The following is a 20,235-nucleotide window of genomic DNA, read 5'->3' as shown; positions in this document are numbered from 1 at the left end:
CTTTGCATTTGTTGTTAGGCCTCCACTTCCCTGTTTTGAAGATATTTTCTGCCTCCTCTGATCCCCCTTTTAACAGCCAGTAGACATTCCCTCCCCATGAGGCCTATTGGTGCTCTTGAACTAGCTATTGGTAGTTACATAGCATCAAACTTTCAAAAGGAATTTGGATATATACTTAGAAAGAAAGAAAATTGCAGGGCTATGGGGAAAGAGTCGGGGAGTGGGGACTATGGATAGCTAGCTGGCTGCGAGATGGAAAGCAGAGAGTCGGGGTAAAGTGTAGCTATACAGTGTGCCCGAAGGTGGGAAGCGGGGTCCCACAAGGATCAGTGCTGGGACCACTGGTCACAATTTAGATTAACGATTTAGACTTTGGAATCAAAAACAGAATTTCTAAATTTACGGATGACACCAAATTTGGAGGGGGGTGGTGGGAGATAGTCAATACCGCGGAGGACTGCAACAAACTACAAGAAGACATTAATAAACTTCCAGAATGGGCATATAATTGGCAAATTAATTTCAACGCAGATAAATGTGAGGTATTACATTTTGGTCAGAAAAATAAGGAGGTCACATATTACTTGGAAAATAAGAATCTAAATGGGGTAGAGGAGTAAAGGGATCTCGGAATACAAATACATAAATCACTAAAAGTAACGACGCAGGTTAATAAGGCCATAAAAAAAGCAAACCAAGCACTAGGGTTTATTTCTAAAGGGATAGAATTGAAAAGTAGTGAAGTTATACTAAACTTGTATCGAACCTTAGTTAGACCACACTTGGAGTACTGCGTACAGTTCTGGTCACCATATTATAAAAGGAAATATAGAGGCACTGGAGAGGGTGTAATTATAACAGAACTGCGAGGTTATACCAATCAGGAAAGGATGAACAGGCTGGGCCTCTTTTCTCTTGAAAAGAGAAGGCTGAGGGGTGACCTAATATAGATCCTTAAAATATTGAAAAGTTTTGATAGAATAGACACAGAAAGAATATTTCCACTTGTGGGGAAGAGCAAAACTAGAGGCCATCAACATAAGATAGTCACCAAGAAATCAAATAGGTAATTCAGAATAAACTTCTTTACCCAGTGACTGGTGAGAATGAGGAACTCGCCACAGGGAGTGGAACTCGCTACCACAGGGCGAATAGAATAGATGCATTTAATGGGAAGCTAGATAAGCATGCGAGGGAAAAGGGAATAGAGGGTTATGCTAATAGATTTAGATGAGGAAGGATAGGAGGAGGCTCGTGTGGAGCATAAACGTCAGCATGGACTGGCTGGGCCCATGGCCTGTTTCAGTGCAGTACATTCTATGTAATTCGATGTAATTGGAGAGCTCCATCAAAGAGCCGGCACAGGCACGATGGAATGAATGGCCTCCTTCTGTGCTGTAAGATTCTTTAATACTATGATCATCCTGAGGTGACTCCCTTAGCAGTTCCTCCTCTCTCTCTCCCTGTGGAGATGTGTTTGCGCTCCACTCTGAAACCAGGAACTCACCATGTGGGGTAATGCAGGTACAATCACGTCTCCAACCATCCGTGGATCCGGTTGAAGCATCAAAGTGCCGAACCCTTATATCATCCACATTTATACTTGTGTTCAACACTCTCACATTTTATTTTGTATTTTGTTTTGCTTCCAATTTTCTTCTCTTTTCTTTCCTCCTCTTATGCAGGCAGTGTCTTATCCTTGGACATGGTCCCATGGTTGGCCTCCTCAAAATCGACCACTTTAATCTTATTTTTGGCCCCATCCCTAGTCGTTCTCCCCACTTCTCAGTGTCTGGTGATTTTTGCTTCTGCAAAGCACTTGTGGCTTTAATCCATGAAAGGCACTGTATAAATGCAGTGTTCTGTATACTTTGTTCAAGTGGCCATTTTTTGTAATGATGCTCAGGCTATGGGTGTTACCAGGTTGTTTCACCATGGGGAGGTATCACAGCCAGGGCTGGTCATGTGCTCACTTAATGGACACATAGGGCTGGATTTTCTCAGCCCCGAGGAGGCGGGACCGCTGGGAAAGTTCCAGAATTTGGGTGCAGGTGGCAAACCCGCCTCCAACCCATCTCCATGCCCTCTTGCCAGGAGGCGGGAAGCCGCCCTGCCCCGGGTCCTGTCTCCTTGGAGGCAGGAAGGGATTAAAGCCTATTAACTGCCCGACAACAGGTAGTTAACAGGCAGAAAATAGGATTATCCCCATTTTTCGTTCTGAAGTGTGGGCTTCCCGACCTGGGGGAAACCCATCGAGGTGTAGGAGATGAGTTGCATGCCTGCGGGGGTCGGAGGGGTCTGAAAGTGCGATGTAGAGGTGAGTGATGGATGCAAGTGTGGAGTGGTAAGTATGTAAACTGAGTGCAAAGTGTTAGAAAATGTTAACTTACCTTTGTTTCTACCTGCAGCCTTCAGCTGCTTTGGAGCCGGAGTCCCCAGCATCTCCATTGTAGAGATCAGAGACTGGCTGTTGCATCCTCCGATCCAACAGCCAGCTAATTTCTGCAAAGTAGAAAGGTTTGATGAGCCCTGAACACAAGGACTCATCAAACTACACAGAATGTCAGTGTTTGACAGAGCTGTCAAACGATGACATTTCTTCTTTCAAAAGTTCTTGACAGATGGCACGTCCGACGTTGACGTACTCTGTCACTGACTTCCCCCTAATTGGCCTGCTGAGCCCACCGGGCGGGTTAACAAGGTCAATCAGGGAAAATTCCCGCTGGTTGGCCAGAAGCTGATGGAGGCGGGACTGAGACCTGGCAAGCAGCAGTCGCACCTCCAAAAGCTTCCCATTCAGAAAATCCAGCCCATATAAGGAGGACAGTGAACAGGAGTGATTTTTCTCCTACTTACTTTACTGACGGCAGTTTTTGCCCTGGTTGAGAATAACTAACAGCTTAGCCCAGGTGAACTGGTGTCAGTGTGTCCAGGGGAACTGGAGTCAGAGGCCTAGAAATTCAGTATAGCCACTTTTGGGGCGGTAAAGTCAGGCGGGCGCTAAAGTTAGCGCCCGCCGGAAAGTGGAGGCCACTTTGCCGATATTCAGTAGCTTTGGCCAAGGAGTTTGGGCGAGCGCTGAAACTGGCGTTGCACCCCTATCTTTAGGCGCTAAGCCGGCGGTGCAGAGTGATAACGCCGAGGCCGGGCGCAGCGCAGGTGCGGTCATGTTTTGATTGACAGCAGACACCCTGACGCCGGCCAGCTCTTAAAGGGGGAAGGATCGACTTGGTCTACTGCCATGCCCTGGATAGTGGAGCCCTCCAGCTAGGCCTGAACACTGCTGCTGGACCCAAATAGCGCCTGAAGCCATGCAGAAGGCCCGTGAACGAGCGCAGCGCTTCTCAGAGCATGCTTTGAGGGTGCTGCTTAGGGGTTTGGAGAAGAAAAGAGATATCTTGTGCCCGGACAGTGGCAAGAAGGCTCCCAAGAGGCTGTACAGGAGAGCCTGGAGGGAAATCGCCCAGAGGGTCACAGCCAACAGCGATGTCCCCAGGACTGGTGACCAATGCCGCAAGAAGTTCAACGACCTCACTCGGTTGGTCAGGGTGAGTACCCTTTCCAGTGTCCTCCTCATCCTTGCATGTGCACCTCACATTAGGGGCAAAGGGACCTCAAAGGCCTAATGGCCAGCCCTCCTCCAGCAGCTATGGCACTGGCATGATCATCAGTAGCACTTTCTGCACTTGACACACTGGCCAAGCTATTCGACCATGGGAGGCAGTGCACACAACAACAGGGCACCACACTGGCCAAGCTATTCGACCATGGGAGGCAGTGCACACAACAACAGGGCACCACACTGTACTTAGAGGCCGTCCTTTCTCTTGCAGGCCAAGCTGGCGCAGAATCTGAAGAGCCGGACTGTCACCGGGGGAGGCCGTGTCCAGTTCCAGGAGCTCAGTGACCTGGAGGAGCGCGTGGCTCGACTCATGCGTGCCCGGGAGATTGGCCCCGTTGCTATTGGAGATGCCGACCCTGTGCTGGGCCCCAATGGTAAGGACATGACCGTTTGGACCTCTCTCGTTCCCCTTGCGCTTCAGATCTACATCCTTTGCCACTGTCCCACCAATGCGCATAATGCCACCACTCATGCCTCCCTCGCTGATGCCCTGTCCTCACTCTAAAGCTACTCTTGCGCCTTCCTGCTTTCAGCTGGTGAGGAGGAGGTCCCTGAAGCTGCGAGTGTCAGTCCCTCGGAAGAGGAGGACGACGAGGACCAAGAGGAAGGCGGCACATCGGGGGAACCCTCATCCGCGCCAGGGGATGGCAATGGAGGGGACACGTCTTGCCTGGAGGAGAGCCAGGGGGAAGTGTTGCAGGGGGGTGTAGCTCCTGTGCCCAGTGGCGTCCAGCCACGCGGGAAGGGTCGGGCAGCACGGCTGCCTTCTCCCCAGAGGGGGGAAGTGTTGCAGGGGAGGGCAGTTGCTGGGCCCAGTGGCGTCCAGCCACGCGGGAAGGGTCGGGCAGCACGGCTGCCTTCTCCCCAGAGGGGGGAAGTGTTGCAGGGGAGGGCAGTTGTTAGGCCCAGTGGCGTCCAGCCACGCGGGAAGGGTCGGGCAGCACGGCTGCCTTCTCCCCAGAGGGGGGAAGTGTTGCAGGGGAGGGCAGTTGCTGGGCCCAGTGGCGTCCAGCCACGCGGGAAGGGTCGGCCAGCTCGGCGGCCTTCTCCCCAGAGGGAGAGTCCGGCCTCCAGTCCGGAGACGGTCCTCGCCCAGGAGGTGCGCCTCCTTGATCAAATGTCCGTGGATTCGGAGCGGCGCCACACCGAGTTCATGGGGGTTGTGGGACAGTTGCCTCAGGCCATTGAGTCCCTGGCTCATAGTGTGGCCGATTTCGGGGACTCACAGGCCAGGGGTGTCGAACAACTCGCGGCAGCACAGGACGCGAGTCGAGAGTTCATGAGTGGTGCCGTGCAGACACTGGCTGGTCTGATGCGGGCACAGACCAGGGCAGTACGGGCACTCACTTCTGCCACACTCGCTGTGTCACGGACGCATCGCCAGGGCACCCGCCGCGCTGCTGCAGCACAGCGGTCTGGCCTTCACCAGATTGCTGCGCTTGCTGCAGTGCCAGCCCGGCCGAGTGCCAGTGTCTCTGGCGACCAGCGAGCGCCTGCCATCAGCCAGCTTGCCCCCATTGCTGCAGCCGCCACTGCCACTCCCCCAGCAAAGCTGCGACGAGCTGCTGGAGAGACTGATGCTGCCCAGCCACAGCTGCAGCAGTCAGCAGCCGGCCCCTCCAGGGCCGGACCTCGTCTAGGCCGACCCCCAAAGGCATCTGCCGTCACGCTTTGTGCCCCTCAGGAGCCTTCCCCCAGCCTTGCAACACCCACAGGGCCCAGGTTGAGGCGGAGCAGCAGGTCGGGCAGGGGCCGGAGAAGCCTGCACAAGGACTCGCCCTCTCGGCACACCAAGTAGAGTGTGCTGCCAAATGTTTTTTTATATGGGGGTGTTTGTGTTCTGTATGGGGGGGGTTTATTTTGGTAAGGCCGAAGATGATGGCAAATGTTTTTTTAGATGGGGGGTGTTTGTGTTCTGTATGGGGGGGGTTTGTCTTGGTAAGGCCGAGGATGAAGGCCAATTGGATGGACAAGTTTTGTTATTGCTCCCCAGGTTGTGGGAGTGAGATATGTTTTTGACTGTTTTTTGGGGGTCTTGTCTGTTTTTGTGTTTCATGTGGGAAGGGCCCTGAGTTTGTTAAATGAAGCTTTTTATTTATTCAGCTTGTCCATGTGTCATGTTTCAAGTGGTTGTTGCGTTAACCGGCTGAGGGCTTGCGGAGCGGCTGCATTTTGGTGCGTTCATTGCCACAAGCCATTCCCTGACAGGGGGCCTAGAAGTGTCGTTCAATAAGCCGCCGGCGGACGGCCCTTGGATCTTGTGGCTCCCTCCTGGGCTGGTACTCCTCCTCCTCCTCCTCCTCCTCCTCATGCTCCTCCTGCTCCTCCTCCTGAGGTGGTGGTCCAACGTGAGGTGGCAGTGCCTGAGTCCTGCGGATAGCCAGGTTGTGCAGCATGCAGCAAACGACGACGAACTGGGAGACTCTATCCGGCGAATACTGTAGAGATCCGCCGGAACGATCCAGGCAGCGGAACCGTTGCTTGAGGACGCCAATCGTTTGCTCTATGATGTTCCTTGTGGCTTGATGGCTTTCGTTGTATGCCTCCTCAGCAGGGGTCCTGGGCGCGCGGAGCGGGGTCATGAGCCATGTACACAAAGGGTAGCCCTTGTCCCCGATAAGCCATCCCCTTTGGGGAGGCTGTGCCTGGAACATGTCAGCCACAGTAGTCTGGCGCAGGATAAATGCATCGTGGCTGCTTCCTGGAAAGCGGGCATTGACAGCTAGGATGCGCTGCCTGTGGTCACACACCAGCTGTACATTGAGGGAATGGTAGCCCTTCCGGTTGCGGTAATCCTCGGCATTGTCGATAGGTGCCCGCATAGCCACATGCGTGCAGTCAATGGCGCCCTGCACCATGGGGAAGTCGGCGATCCTGGCAAATCCGACTGCACGCTGCTCCTGCCTCTCTAGGGTCATGGGGAAGGAGATGAATTGGTGTCTCCTTGCGAAAAGGGCATCGGTGACCTGCCGGATGCAGCGATGCACGGCGAACTGGGAGATGTTCGCTATGTCCCCAGCAGCGGCTTGGAAGGAGCCGCTTGCATAAAAGTTCAGAGCCACCGTGACCTTCACTTCCACCGACAGAGACGTCCTGCACATCAGCTGTGGACGCAGATCTCTGTGAAGCAGCTGGCAGATCTCTGCAACCACCTCCCTTCTGAAGCGCAGCCTCTTCACACAATGCGCGGCAGTCATGGTGAGATAGGACACCTGCTGCCGGTATTCCCTGAGTGGGTAAGGCCTACGTTGCAGACGCCTGATGGCCCCTCTGCATCTAGGCATGGCTGCCCCTCTCACACAGCGTCTGCGAGCCCTTCGCACATAATGCTGGAACTGAGGGTTGGAACCCCATGCAGCCCCCATAATATACTTGCAAACAGTCAAATCACAATGAGTCAAATTTCCAAGCTCTGGCCAGGAGCCAAAAATACCTCTCCTATGTTGTCCCAAATCAGTAAGGTCTGTTCCTTGGTCTCTGTCCAGAAATCCAAAGCACTAAAGTCATTGCAGCAAAATGGCTGGCCTTTATACCTCAGTCTAAGTGCTCTTTAATTAGCGCTCCCCGAGGCCCGCAGGGCCTCTGCTGCATTCCACTTCACAGTTCTAAGCAGCGCCACGCCCACATTGGGCGGGCGCCACTGAAGTTCCGCTTTGGGGCGCACAAACGGCGTTGCACGACGAAATGACGTCATAAGGTGCGCGCGCAGCTGAGCGCATGCAAACACTTTGCGCCGGCGCAAAATGTCAACTGAAGTTGGGCGTAGGCGCAGATCGCTCTGCGCCCGGGCGCAAAGTGCCTAGCGCTCGAAATCTACACCTCTTATGGCGCTAACGGCTGGCGAACGCAACTGAATTTCTAGGCCAGTGTGTCCAGGGGAACTGGAGTCAGTGTGTCCAGGGGAACTGGAGTCAGTGTGTCCAGGGGAACTGGAGTCAGTGTGTCATGGGGAGCTGGAGTCAGTGTGTCCAGGGGAACTGGAGTCAGTGTGTCCAGGGGAACTGGAGTCTGTGTGTCCAGGGGAACTGGAGTCAGTGTGTCCAGGGGAACTGGAGTCTGTGTGTCCAGGGGAACTGGAGTCAGTGTGTCCAGGGGAACTGGAGTCAGTGTGTCATGGGGAACTGGAGTCAGTGTGTCCAGGGGAACTGGAGTCAGTGTGTCCAGGGGAACTGGAGTCTGTGTGTCCAGGGGAACTGGAGTCAGTGTGTCCAGGGGAACTGGAGTCAGTGTGTCATGGGAACTGGAGTCAGTGTGTCCAGGGGAACTGGAGTCATTGTGTCCAGGGGAACTGGAGACAGTGTGTCCAGGGGAACTGGTGTCAGTGTGTCCAGGGAACAGGTGTCAGTGTGTCCAGGGGAACTGGAGTCAGTGTGTCCAGGGGAACTGGAGTCAGTGTGTCCAGGGGAACTGGAGTCAGTGTGTCCAGCGGAACTGGAGTCAGTGTGTCCAGGGGAACTGGAGTCAGTGTGTCCAGGGGAACTGGAGTCAGTGTGTGTAGGGGAACTGGAGTCAGTGTGTCCAGGGGAACTGGAGTCAGTGTGTCCAGGGGAACTGGAGTCAGTGTGTCCAGGGCAACTGGAGACAGTGTGTCCAGGGGAACTGGAGTCAGTGTGTCCAGGGGAACTGGTGTCAGTGTGTCCAGGGGAACTGGAGTCAGTGTGTCCAGGGGAACTGGTGTCAGTGTGTCCAGGGGAACTGGAGTCAGTGTGTCCAGGGGAACTGGAGTCAGTGTGTCCAGGGGAACTGGATTCAGTGTGTCCAGGGGAACTGGAGTCAGTGTGTCCAGGGGAACTGGAGTGAGTGTGTCCAGGGGAACTGGAGTCAATGTGTCCAGGGGAACTGGAGTCAATGTGTCCAGGGGAACTGGAGTCAGTGTGTCCAGGTGAACTGGTGTCAGTTTGTCCTGGGAAACTGGAGTCAGTGTGTCCAGGGGAACTGGTGTCAGTGTGTCCAGGGGAACTGGTGTCAGTGTGTCCAGGGGAACTGGAGTCAGTGTGTCCAGGGGAACTGGAGTCAGTGTGTCCAGGGGAACTGGAGTCAATGTGTCCTGGGGAACTGGAGTGAGTGTGTCCAGGGGAACTGGAGTCAGTGTGTCCAGGGGAACTGGTGTCAGTGTGTCCAGGGGAACTGGAATCAGTGTATCCAGGGGAACTGGAGTCAGTGTGTCCAGGGGAACTGGAGTCAGTGTGTCCAGGGGAACTGGAGTCAGTGTGTCCAGAGGAACTGGAGTCAGTGTGTCTGGAGGAACTGGAGTCAGTGTGTCCAGGGGAACTGGAGGCAGTGTGTCCAGTGGAACTGGAGTCAATGTGTCCAGGGGAACTGTAGTCAGTGTGTCCAGAGGAACTGGAGTCAGTTTGTCTAGAGGAACTGGAGTCAGTGTGTCCAGGGGAACTGGAGTCAGTGTGTCCAGGGGAACTGGAGTCAGTGTGTCCAGGGGAACTGGAGTCAGTGTGTCCAGGGGAACTGGAGTCAGTGTGTCCAGGGGAACTGGAGTCAGTGTGTCCAGGGGAACTGGAGTCAGTGTGTCCAGGGGAACTGGAGTCAGTGTGTCCAGGGCACAAGCATGATTGGCCAAATGGCCTCTGTCTGTCTCTCTGTTCTGTCTCATTCTATGATTCTATCTATGATTCCATATATTATCACGGATTTCTTTTTTTAACTGATTTTAGATGAAGCACGATCCCAAGACAAGTTTCCTGGAATCCAATTTGACAAGGACGATTATTGACCTCTTTGTCGCAGGTACAGAGACCACCTCCACCACCCTGCGCTGGGCCCTGCTCTTCATGGTGCTACATCCAGAGCTTCAGTGTAAGTATAGATAGGCTTCCTATACCTGGCTGGGTGATAGATGCCGTTATGGACTGTGGAAGAGGGGAGGCGGAAGATGTCATTGTGAACTAAGATGGAGGGGTCAAATGCGGGCGAGCAAAGAAGATTACTGGAATGACTTGTAGGAGGAGGAAAAGTTCATTTGGAAGTAAGGTTACAAATTGTTCATTTTCTGCCTACAGCCCTGAATGGAATGATCCTATATTCAGTAAGACAGGTTTTGAATCCTCTATTTGCTATTCCCTAAAACAGATGATCTGATCACTTATCTCATTGATGTTTGTGGGATCTTGCTGTGCAGGAATGTGCTGCAGTACTTCCTGCTGTGATTACACTTCAAAAAAGTACCTTATTGGCTGTGAAACTCTTTGGGACATCTCGAGGTTGTGAAAGGTGCTATATAAATGCAAGTTCTTTCTTTCAACTGATCCTCAGGAGTTGTTCTGTTTTTGCTTCTGCAGCTAAAGTCCATGAAGAGATTGAGAGAGTAGTTGGGAAGGAGAGAAAGCCAATGTTGGAAGACCGTGAGAACATGCCGTACACTAATGCTGTTATCCATGAAATCCAACGCTTTGGAAATATTGTTCCAATTTCACTTCCTCATCAAACATACAGAGATACGGAGGTGATGGGATTCACAATCCCTAAGGTACAGTCTGGAATTAATCTTGGATATGCAGCCCCCCACCACTCCACCCCCAAGACCTGTCTGTCTCTGAAAGCACAACTCCTACTCAATTATAATTGTGGATTTTCTCAAGGCGTTCACTGCTGTAGTGAGCCCTCATTATTAGGAAATATGAAGATTCTAGTTAACAGATCTGCTCCCTATATCTTAAAGAGCCGAGTTTCTCTAAAACAGATACCATTGATATGTTAGATGTGCCTGTAAGTCAGTCAGTGAGCAGCTCCTGACAGGAGGAGGCCTCTGTTGTTTTTTCTTATACTACAGTAGTAGATCTCCCATGGCATTGCTGATGGACTGCAGGGAACAGGTAGATGTGGTGATGAACAGAGGTTTCTCGGTGTATGGCGGGGGGGAGGGGGTGGGAGTAGTTTAGATGCCATTTGTCTGTGATGGGGAGACAAGCATCTGGGACTAGTTACGAGTTATGGTCCTCAATCTAGAGGGAACGGTCAGAATACAAGGTAACAAGTGGTGGGCTCCTCCTTATTGCTCTGACGGTCTATTACAAATATATTCTTGGCTAATGCGTGTCTTTAAATGACTTATAGGGAACAATGATCTATCCAAACATTTCCTCCGCCTTGTTTGATGAAAACTTTTGGTCGACTCCACACCAGTTTAATCCAGGTCACTTCCTTAACTCGGAGGGGAAGTTTGTGAAACCAGACGCCTTCCTCCCATTCTCCGCAGGTGATGTAGAATTCAAGGGATTTTTACATGTATCAAAATATGTAGCTGTGAATTAATGGAGGTCTCACCACATCTCTGTGTGGAAGTGGGGGTCTTAGTCTGCTCCTGGACCTCAAAGAGGATGTATAAAATTCCATAAGTTAAGATCTAAATTTGTCAGCTCTCAAAGCCCCTTATGTTTAACCCAGTTTCTAAAGAGTACATTTTATATTAATTGAATAAAATTAAATAGAATAACATTTACTTAACTTTGAACAAGGTTGGAAGTGACTGTGATTCTGTGAGAGATTACGATGTGGTTGGACGCTGCCAGAACGGTCATGGAATTTAAGACTGTGTGAGAAACCAGTTGCGGTTCGATGAGTGCGACCCCGCAGTGACCCTCCGACCTCTCTCCCGCAGGCACTAACTACTCTCGCTCCTCACCCTGCAGGTCATCGCGTGTGCTTGGGGGAGCAGCTGGCAAAGACCGAACTCTTCCTGTTCTTCACATCCATGCTCCAACATTTCACATTCCTTCTCCCGGAAAACGAGCCAAGACCAAGCTGCACGGAAGCCAAATATGGAATTACCCTTAATCCACTTCCTTATCGACTGTGTGTTAAACTCAGATAAGATGTATGGGGGATGCCCAGCAGAGACGAGGAGAGTTGCATCTTCTCCATTTTGAAACTGATCCACTCACTAATTTTTTTTCTGTCCTCTTAAGTATGAAATCCTAACGTTATGGAGTGTAGCATTTTGTTATGGAGTGTAGCTTTCACAGGAACATGCCTAGTGGTGCACTGGAGCACGGCTCCCTTGCTTCTGGGATCTAAATTCTGATCTAGCCAAGACCATCTGGCAGAGAGGCGAGATTAGAGTCTCCTCCTCCTGTTAATGGTTAAGCATCTTTTGTGAAATTGGTCACCTGAGCCCATTGAAATCACAGTGGGCAAGAGTTTTCAGCAAAAGTTGCCCAGATATTCTGCACTGATTGGTTGCTACGCAACAGTGAGGGTGAAGTTGGTCTTCAGCAATAGTGCAAAACACGCAATAGCCAATCAGAAGCAGGAATTACTCCCCGTCTGATTTCTCCTTCTGGTGATTCACAATCGTCCCTTTTGCTCTAATATCAAAGGCCATTAGAGCAAAAGCGATTGAGCAACTGCTCAGGTCTGTTGGAATGCTCACCATTTCTTCTCAGTCTTTCTGTCAATGTCTTCATTAATTTACAGATTTAAACTTACACCAACAGGACAGATCTAATTTTACCAATTGTTTATCTAGTTAATTATCAAAAAAGAAAATTGTTTAAATCCTTTTGCGTATTGTTTAGTTTGGGCCAGTTATTCTGAATGTCATGTAAATCTGTGTATCGCTTGGTACAGTTTGTTTAATGGGTGTAGTATGTGCAGCCCTAAAGGTGTAATGGATCGGTGCACCAACATTGTAATGATGTCTCCAACATGTATCTTAAATAAAAATAGAAAATACTGGAAACACAAAGCAGATCTATCAGCGTCTAAACTTTCAAAGTTCAACCCATAACATGCTCAAATTGTAGCTTTGCTCAGAACAAATTTAATTACAAACACATTACAGAACGGAATGCCGTGTGTACCATCTACAAGATGCACTGCAGCAACTCGCCAAGGCTACTTCGGCAGCACCTCCGAAACCCGCGACTTCTTCCACCTATGTAAGAAGTCACACAACACCAGGTTATAGTCCAACAGTTTTATTTGAAATCACAAGCTTTCGGAGCACTGCTGCTTCATCAGGCGAAATGGAGAGATGCATAAAGACACAGCTTATATAGTCAGAGAATAATGCCAGGTGATTACAGGTAATCTTTCTAACTGTCATTTATCACACCTCGGCAGAGAGATAATCACAGCAATCAAAGGTGTGAATGGTGTCCAAACAGGTTAGTCAGGAAAACATTACATCAAAGAACAATGAGGTGGGGTCACAAGGGGTCAAATGTTGCAGATGCTGGGGTCTGTATGAAAAACAAAAAACAGACAAAAAAACATTTTTTTGCTGGAAATCACAGCAGGTCCGGCCGCATCTGTGTAGAGCGAACAAGCCAACGATTTGGGTGGAGATAAGGAATAATAAGGGGAAAAAGTCACTAGTGGGCATAGTCTATCGGCCTCCTAACAGTTGCAACTCTGTTGGTCGGAGTATAAATCAGGAAATAGTTGGGGCTTGTAATAAGGGGACAGCTATGATCATGAGGGCTTTTAACTTTCATATTGACTGGACAAATCAAATTGGGCGTGGCAGCCTTGAGGAAGAGTTCATAGAGTGCATTAGGGATGGGTTCCTTGAGCAGTATGCAACTGAACCAACCAGGGGGCAGGCACTCTTAGATCTGGTCCTGTGTAATGAGACAGAGTTAATAAAAGATGTCCTAGTAAAGGATCCCCTTGGAATAAGTGACCATAACATGGTTGAATTCCAAATTCAGTTGGAGGGTGAGAGAGTTGGATCTCAAACCAGCGTACTGAGCTTAAATAAAGGAAACTATGAAGGTATGAGAGTAGAATTGACTAAAGTGGACTGGGAAAATAGATTAAAGTGTAGGATGGTACAAGAGCAGTGGTTTACATTCAAGGAGATATTTCACAACTTTCAAGATAAATATATTCCACTGAGGAAAAAGGGGAGTAAAAGAAAAGATAGCCATCCGTGGCTTAGTAATGTACTAAAGGATAGTATCCAACTGAAAACAAGGGCATATAAAGTAGCCAAATCTAGTGGGAGGATAGAAGATTGGGAAGCATTTAAAAGCCAGCAAACAATAACTAAAAGATTAATTAAGAAAGGGAAGATAGATTATGAAAGTAAACTAGCAAAAAATATAAAAACGGATAGCAAAAGTTTCTACAGTTAATTAAAAAGAAAAAAGGTGGCTAAAGTGAACGTTGGTCCCTTAGAGGATGAGACCGGGAAATTAGTGGTGGGGAACATGGAGATGGCAGAAACGCTGAACCAATATTTTGTATCAGTCTTTACAGTAGAGGACACTAAAAATATCCCAACACTGGACAAACAGGGGGCTATGGGGGGGGGGAGGAGCTAAACACAATTAAAATCACTAAGAAGGTGGTACTCAGTATAATAATAGGACTTAAGGCGGATAAATCCCCCAGACCTGATGGCTTACATCCTACGGTCTTGAGAGAAGTAGCATTCGCGATTGTGGATGCATTGGTGATTATTTTCCAAAACTCCCTGGACTCAGGAAAGGTCCCAGCAGATTGGAAAACTGCTAATGTAATGCCCTTATTTAAGAAGGGAAGTAGACAAAAGGCTGGAAACTATAGACCAGTTAGCCTAACATCTGTGGTTGGTAAAATGTTGGAGTCCATTATTAAGGAAACAGTAACAGGGCATTTGGATAAACATAATTTAATAGGACAGTCAGCATGGTTTTGTGAAGGGGAAGTCATATTTGACAAATTTGCTCGAATTTTTTGAGGACGTATCATACAGGGTGGATAAGGGGGAACCAGTGGATGTGGTGTATTTGGACTTCCAAAAGGCATTTGACAAGGTGCCACACAAAAGATTACCGATCAAGATAAAAAATCACGGGATTGGGGGTAATATACTGGCATGGGTGGAAGATTGGCTATCTAACAGAAAACAAAGAGTTGGGATAAATGGTTGGTTCTCGGGCTGGCAATCAGTAACTAGTGGTGTTCCGCAGGGGTCGGTGCTGGGACCCCAACTCTTTACAATCTATATTAACAATTTGGAGGAAGGGACCGAGTGCAACGTATCCAAGTTTGCCGACGATACAAAGATAGGAGGGAAAGCAGTGAGTGAGGAGGACATAAAAAACCTGCAAAAGGACATAGACAGGCTAAGTGAGTGGGCAGAGACTTGGCAGATGAAATATAATACTGGAAAGTGTGAGGTTATGCACTTTGGCAGAAAAAATCAAAGAGCAAGTTATTATCTAAATGGAGAAAAGCTGCAAAGTGCTACTGTACAAAGGGATCTGGGGGTCCTGGTGCATGAAACACAAAAAGTTAGTATGCAGATGCAGCAGGTGATCAGGAAGGCCAATGGAATCTTGGCTTTTATTGCAAGGGGGATGGAGCATAAAAACAGGGAGGTCTTGCTGCAGTTATACAGGGTATTGGTGAGGCCACACCTGGAATACTGTGTGCAGTTTTGGTTTCCATATTTAAGAAAAGATATACTTGCTCTCAAGGCAGTTCAGAGAAGGTTCACTCGGTTGATTCCGGAGATGAGGGGGTTGACGTATGAGGAAAGGTTAAGTAGGTTGGGCCTCTACTCATTGGAGTTCAGAAGAATGAGAGGCGATCTTATCGAAACATATAAGATTGTGAGGGGGCTTGATCGGGTGGATTCGGTGAGGATGTTTCCACTGATGGGTGAGACTAGAATTAGGGGGCATAATCTTAGAATAAGGGGCTGCCATTTCAAAACTGAGATGAGGAGAAACTTCTTCACTCAGAGGGTAGTAAATCTATGGAATTTGCTACCCCAGAGAGCTGTGGAAGCTGCGACATTAAATAAATTTAAAACGGAGATAGACAGTTACCTAGCAGATAAGGGAATTAGGGGTTACGGGGAGCGGGCAGGGAAGTGGAGGTGAGTCTAGGTTCAGATCAGCCATGATTCTATTGAATGGCGGAGCAGGCCCGAGGGGCCGTATGGCCTACTCCTGCTCCTACTTCTTATGTTCTTATGTTCTTATCTCAGTATCTTATTCTCTTCAACAGGAAACCCTTCTGGGCCCTCTCCCCAAGGCCCTCCACCCTCACCTCAGACACTAAGCTTATCAAGTTCTTTGTTGCCAAGATCAAAACTATTGGCGTAGCTTTTTTTGCTGAATCCACTCCTTCTCTTTGCCCCCAGGCCCCAGTCCTGCCCCAGTCTTCCACCCACCCTGGCCTGAACCTCAATTTTATGAAGATGCTCCTTCATCTCCCACCCATGCTCCCCAAGCTTATTTCATCAGTGAGATCCTCCCCCTGGCTCCCTAATTGCCCTTCCCACCCAACTCATGACCACTCAACTCCCCTTCCTGACCCCAGGCTAACTGACATTATCAGCAGTTCTCTCCCTTTGGGCACTATTCCCCCTCCCCTTCAAAACTGTCATCATCATCCCCTGCTCAAAATACCCAGCTTTCACCTTCCATTCTTACTTTTTTATCTAAGGTCTTTGAATGTGCCATTGCCTCCCAGCTTTGTGCCCATCTCTCCTGTTTGATCCCGTCCAATCTGGCTTCCGCCAAGTGCACAGCGCTAAAATGGTGCTAACCATGATCTCAAATTACATCCTTAGTGACGGTAAATTACGTTTTTAAACGCGGCCCAATTGCGCTGATTCATGGCAAATTCTACGTCCGGCGGTATGCAAATGAATTTGAGCGGAATCTCGAGAGGAAAAACACTTTTCAAAACTAGCGCAATTTTGGGCACACTTTAAGCCCGTTTCTCCTATATAAGTACGAGTTGTTTTTGTTGTTGTTGATTGCGTCCAAAGCGGAAACTGACCAGGTTGTTGGTCATCACTCCTAATATCTCCTTCTTTTGCTCACCGTCCATTTATATCTGATTACGCCTCTGTGATGCACTTTGGGGTGTTTATCTACAGTAGAGGCGCTATATCAATGCAATTTGTTGTTGTTGGTCAGCTTTTGCTAGTTTTATAGCTTGGCATGTATGTAGTATTATAGTCATAATAGGGATTTCTGAGCTACATGATGTGTGAGTTAAAACTGCAAAACCAAATCACGGGGTAATAGAACTCATTGAATTTCTGCTACTCTAAGATCGTTTCTAGAAAGACAGAAGTTTACAGCACAGAAGGAGGCCCTTTGAGTCTGTGCCAGCTCTTTGCGAGAACATTCCAAAGTATTCCCATTGTCCTGCTCTCTCTCTCTCTATAGCCTTCAGCTTCAACAAAGTTTCCAAATCTTCTGTTTTATTAATCTGGCTGTGAAAAAGAAAAAAGGGTTAATGAAGATTGAAAAAAGTGCAAAGGAGAGATTGAACTTTAACAAGTAAGTTTTCTTTTTATAGTTATATACAAAGACTGGGTCAGTAAACAAAGTCACATGGTGCTGGAATAAAGTGTTGAGTATTGCACAAGAGTGGATGGCCACTGCCAGTAAACGCTCGACAGCAGCTCTTGCTCACGTTCAGCTGACAGACTGGGCGGGATTTGTTCTCTGCTCGTTGACTGCTGGACAAGTGTTTGCCTCTCTGGGAAACATGGAGCTCATGGTTTTCTCTGAGTTCCTGCACACAGTATTTGACAGATTCACCGTGCTGGCCGTGTTCTGCACTGTGTTTGCCCTGGTCTTTGACTTCATGAAGAGATGGAAGAAGTGTCAGAACTACCCTCCCGGGCCCTGGGGTTTGCCTTTCATTGGGAACATTCTTCAGGTAGACTTGAGCAACCCTCACCTGTCATTTGCAAAGGTAAACTACAAGCAGTGAGATGACAGAGAGTGAATGGGGCTGGCTGAAGGTGAGGGGCCTCATTGTGTGGAGCACATTTAACCCACTCAGTTTTTCTTTCCTTCTGTTGATGAGTTGCTTTTTCATCTGTTTTCCTCCATTTCCGTCTGATTAATTATGTCTCACTTTCACTTTTTTCCAATTTTATATACTTATCCTTTTTATTGACCATTGCTTTCTTTATGTCCTTCTTTCTTTAATGGAGTCAAGTATAACTTTTGTGTTTGGTCCTGAAATTCCGTTCCCTACGGGTGTGTACGCGATGTGTGTACCTGTAGGGCCAACGGAAGTGCCGGTTTTACGCATGCGCTGGAAACAGGACCTCCCGTTCAAGGTGAAAGGTCTGCACAGGTCAAACGCCTGCGCCGGAGAGGCAGCGTGTTCGGCTGCAACTTCCGTTTTTTTCAGCAGTGCTTCAGCCCAGTTAAATCTGAAACAGCTGGGCCTGGAAAGGCAGGCTCAAGGCTCACGGCTCAAGGCCTGCTTTTAACAAGATAAGAGCTGAAGAAAGTAAAAGTAAAACATTTTTTCCACAGATTTATCATTTTAAAATACTTTAAAGAAAGGTAAGTTTATTTTTACCTTCGTTAAAAACTTTAATTATTTTTTCAAAAATTTAAATTTTTGTTTAAAATAAATAATTTATGTAATTTATAGTCATTTTAAAAATGTGATGTTTTTTAAAAATTTATTTGAAGTTTTACTTATGTTTTGGGGCTGATCTCTATTCATAGATTTGACAGATGATCTGGGCTAAAATATACAGTTGAAAAGATAGAGAAGTGAGAGTTCACTAAACTGCTGGTTTGTTATAACCCTGTTTGGATGCCAGTCAATGAGCTCGATTAATCTGTAACTTCCACATTAGTAAACAATGAGACAATTCAGGAACCATCAAAATAAACAAGAGCAAATAAACTTTCTACATCTAGTGTTGTCAAGCACGAAATGTGAGGTTAATGTTTTGGACTGTTTAACAATTGTATTTTAAAATCTATTTTATGCAACAACAACTTTCTTTCTCTTCTCTCTGCATCTGTTTCATCTTTTTCATTACTTCTTTCTATTCATTTCATAGAATAATAGACATTACAGTAGAGTAGGAGGCCAATCGGCCCATCGTACCTTGTGTTGGTGTGAGCTTTGTAACTGGAGCTATCTATTCTAATCCCAGTTTCCCACCATTTCCATAATATCGTTTGATATTCTTCCTTTTCAATACCCAAATCCCTTTTAAATGTTGTTAATAGTACCTGCCTCATTTGTGATCAGACAGCCCAGGCCCAAAATACCCCGGGCCATATTCCGCCACTGAAAGGTCGGTGGGTGGGGTTTACTGTCGCCTAGTCTACTACTTAACTGATCTGGTCCCTAATTCCAGGATAAGGATCATTTGCTTGGTGGGGGGAGGGGGGACGCGCTCCTGCTATTGGCAGTGTTAGTGGGGCATCTGCTTCAGTGCGAGCACGAACCTTGGAGTGCCAGTTTGCCAGGGGCTGGCTCTGCGATCAATAGCCATTGGGAACCCAGCACTTGAGGCACTCATGGGAGCCATTTCCACCGAGGGCTGGTTCTGCCGTGCTAGTGCTTCTGCATCGTGCAGCCTTACTTAGCACTGGGGGCAATGGGGGGCAGAGTTGGCAGATTATCTGCTGGATAACATCATCCTTCAGTCCCATCTCTTGCAGAGAATTCCTCGGGAGTGGTGGCGGGGAACAGATGGAAGAAGCACTCTCCCTCACTTCTGGCAGAATTTGGTAACGTAGGAAAAAGGGGCGGAGCTGTGATACAATTGGGCCCTGTCCCAAGTTGTGGCCCGCCCAACACAATTGTGCTGCCACTGCCCCCCTAAAATCCAGGAATTTCGGGCCTTCCATGTTCTTATATCCCTCTATGTGAAAACATTTACTCTAACTCCCCCTTGATTCTTCTAATAATCTTGAACTTCTGCACCAATTTACCAATCATTGGAACCATTTTTTCCACGATTTACAATTTCAAAGCCTTTCATAATTTAGAAAACCTAAATTAAATCCTTCCTTAACCTATTCTGCTCAAGGCAATAAAAGACCCATTTTTTCGATCTTTACTTCATAACTACAGTTTCCCATTCAGGGCCAGATTTTCAGTGTGCCGTGAGGCGGGCTTTTAGGCATGCGGGGGGCAAGAATCCCAAATTCGGGGTCCTGACAACATCCCGCCCAAAACCCGCCTCCACGTAAGTTTCAGAGGAGGCGGGTACCTGCCCCGCACTGGGACCCGCCGACCCGAGGCGGGAAGGGATTAATGCCAATTAACTGCCTGTTAACAGGTAGTTAACAGGCAGTTTTTAGCCTAATCCCTATTTTGAGGGGTGTCGTGTGGGATTCCCGACGGCTCCAAACCACGCCAGGTTAGAGCAGGTGGGCCGTTGGGTTGAAGGACTTGGAGGGGTCGCAATGTCGGTGTTCAGGTGGGTGATGGGTGCATGAGTGCAAAGGTAAGTGTGTTTGGTGTGTCTAAAGTGTGTAAAGAAGTTTAAATTACCTGTACTTACCATAACAGCCTTTCTTCCTCTAGGCGTCGTGAGTCCATCACTCAGCCGGCACTGAAAGCTGAATGGCTGCGATCTGTCAAAAGTGACAGGCTGCAGCTTTCAGTGCCGGTGACAGTTCTAACAGAGTCTGTGTAGAAGGACTCAGGTTAGAACTCAGACTGTGTCAGTGTTTGACAGCTTCAAACAGCTGTGAAACACTGATATTTCATTTGTCAAGAACTCTTGACAGATGAAATTTCAGTCTGTGACGTTACCTGTTGCCGGGTGGCCCTTAATTGGCCTGCTGAGCCCGCTGGGCGGGCTCAACAAGGTCAATCAAGTGAAAATTGCGTCGATTGGCCGGAAGTCGATGGAGGCGGGACTAAAACCTGAA

The 20,235-nt window shown here is 48.4% G+C and overlaps 2 protein-coding genes across 4 annotated transcripts in view; both read left to right on the top strand.

Annotated features, from left to right (window-relative positions):
• Positions 1–12,320, top strand: part of LOC147102084 (cytochrome P450 2D15-like) — a 46,271-nt gene extending 33,951 nt beyond the window's left edge. For both annotated transcript variants that reach the window (XM_085964248.1, XM_085964249.1), the window contains exons 6-9: positions 9,292–9,433; positions 9,916–10,103; positions 10,691–10,832; positions 11,266–12,320. In XM_085964248.1, coding sequence (XP_085820374.1) covers positions 9,292–9,433; positions 9,916–10,103; positions 10,691–10,832; positions 11,266–11,447 — 654 coding nt within the window. In that variant the 3' untranslated portion in view covers positions 11,448–12,320. The remainder of the gene's footprint in view (positions 1–9,291; positions 9,434–9,915; positions 10,104–10,690; positions 10,833–11,265) is intronic.
• Positions 12,321–16,973: 4,653 nt separating this feature from the next.
• Positions 16,974–20,235, top strand: part of LOC147102083 (cytochrome P450 2D15-like) — a 61,632-nt gene continuing 58,370 nt past the window's right edge. The window contains exon 1 of one of the 2 annotated variants that reach the window (XM_085964255.1): positions 16,974–17,287. In XM_085964255.1, the coding sequence (XP_085820381.1) occupies positions 17,078–17,287 (210 nt within the window). In that variant the 5' untranslated portion in view covers positions 16,974–17,077. Of the gene's footprint in view, positions 17,337–20,235 lie in introns of both variants that reach the window. The other variant, XM_085964256.1, reaches the window with a different exon arrangement.

The sequence above is a fragment of the Somniosus microcephalus genome, chromosome 22 (assembly GCF_052327205.1).
Source record: "Somniosus microcephalus isolate GS21.2 chromosome 22, FLI_Smic_1.0, whole genome shotgun sequence".
Taxonomy (NCBI): domain Eukaryota; kingdom Metazoa; phylum Chordata; class Chondrichthyes; order Squaliformes; family Somniosidae; genus Somniosus; species Somniosus microcephalus.
This window is presented reverse-complemented; position numbering and strand designations above follow the sequence as displayed.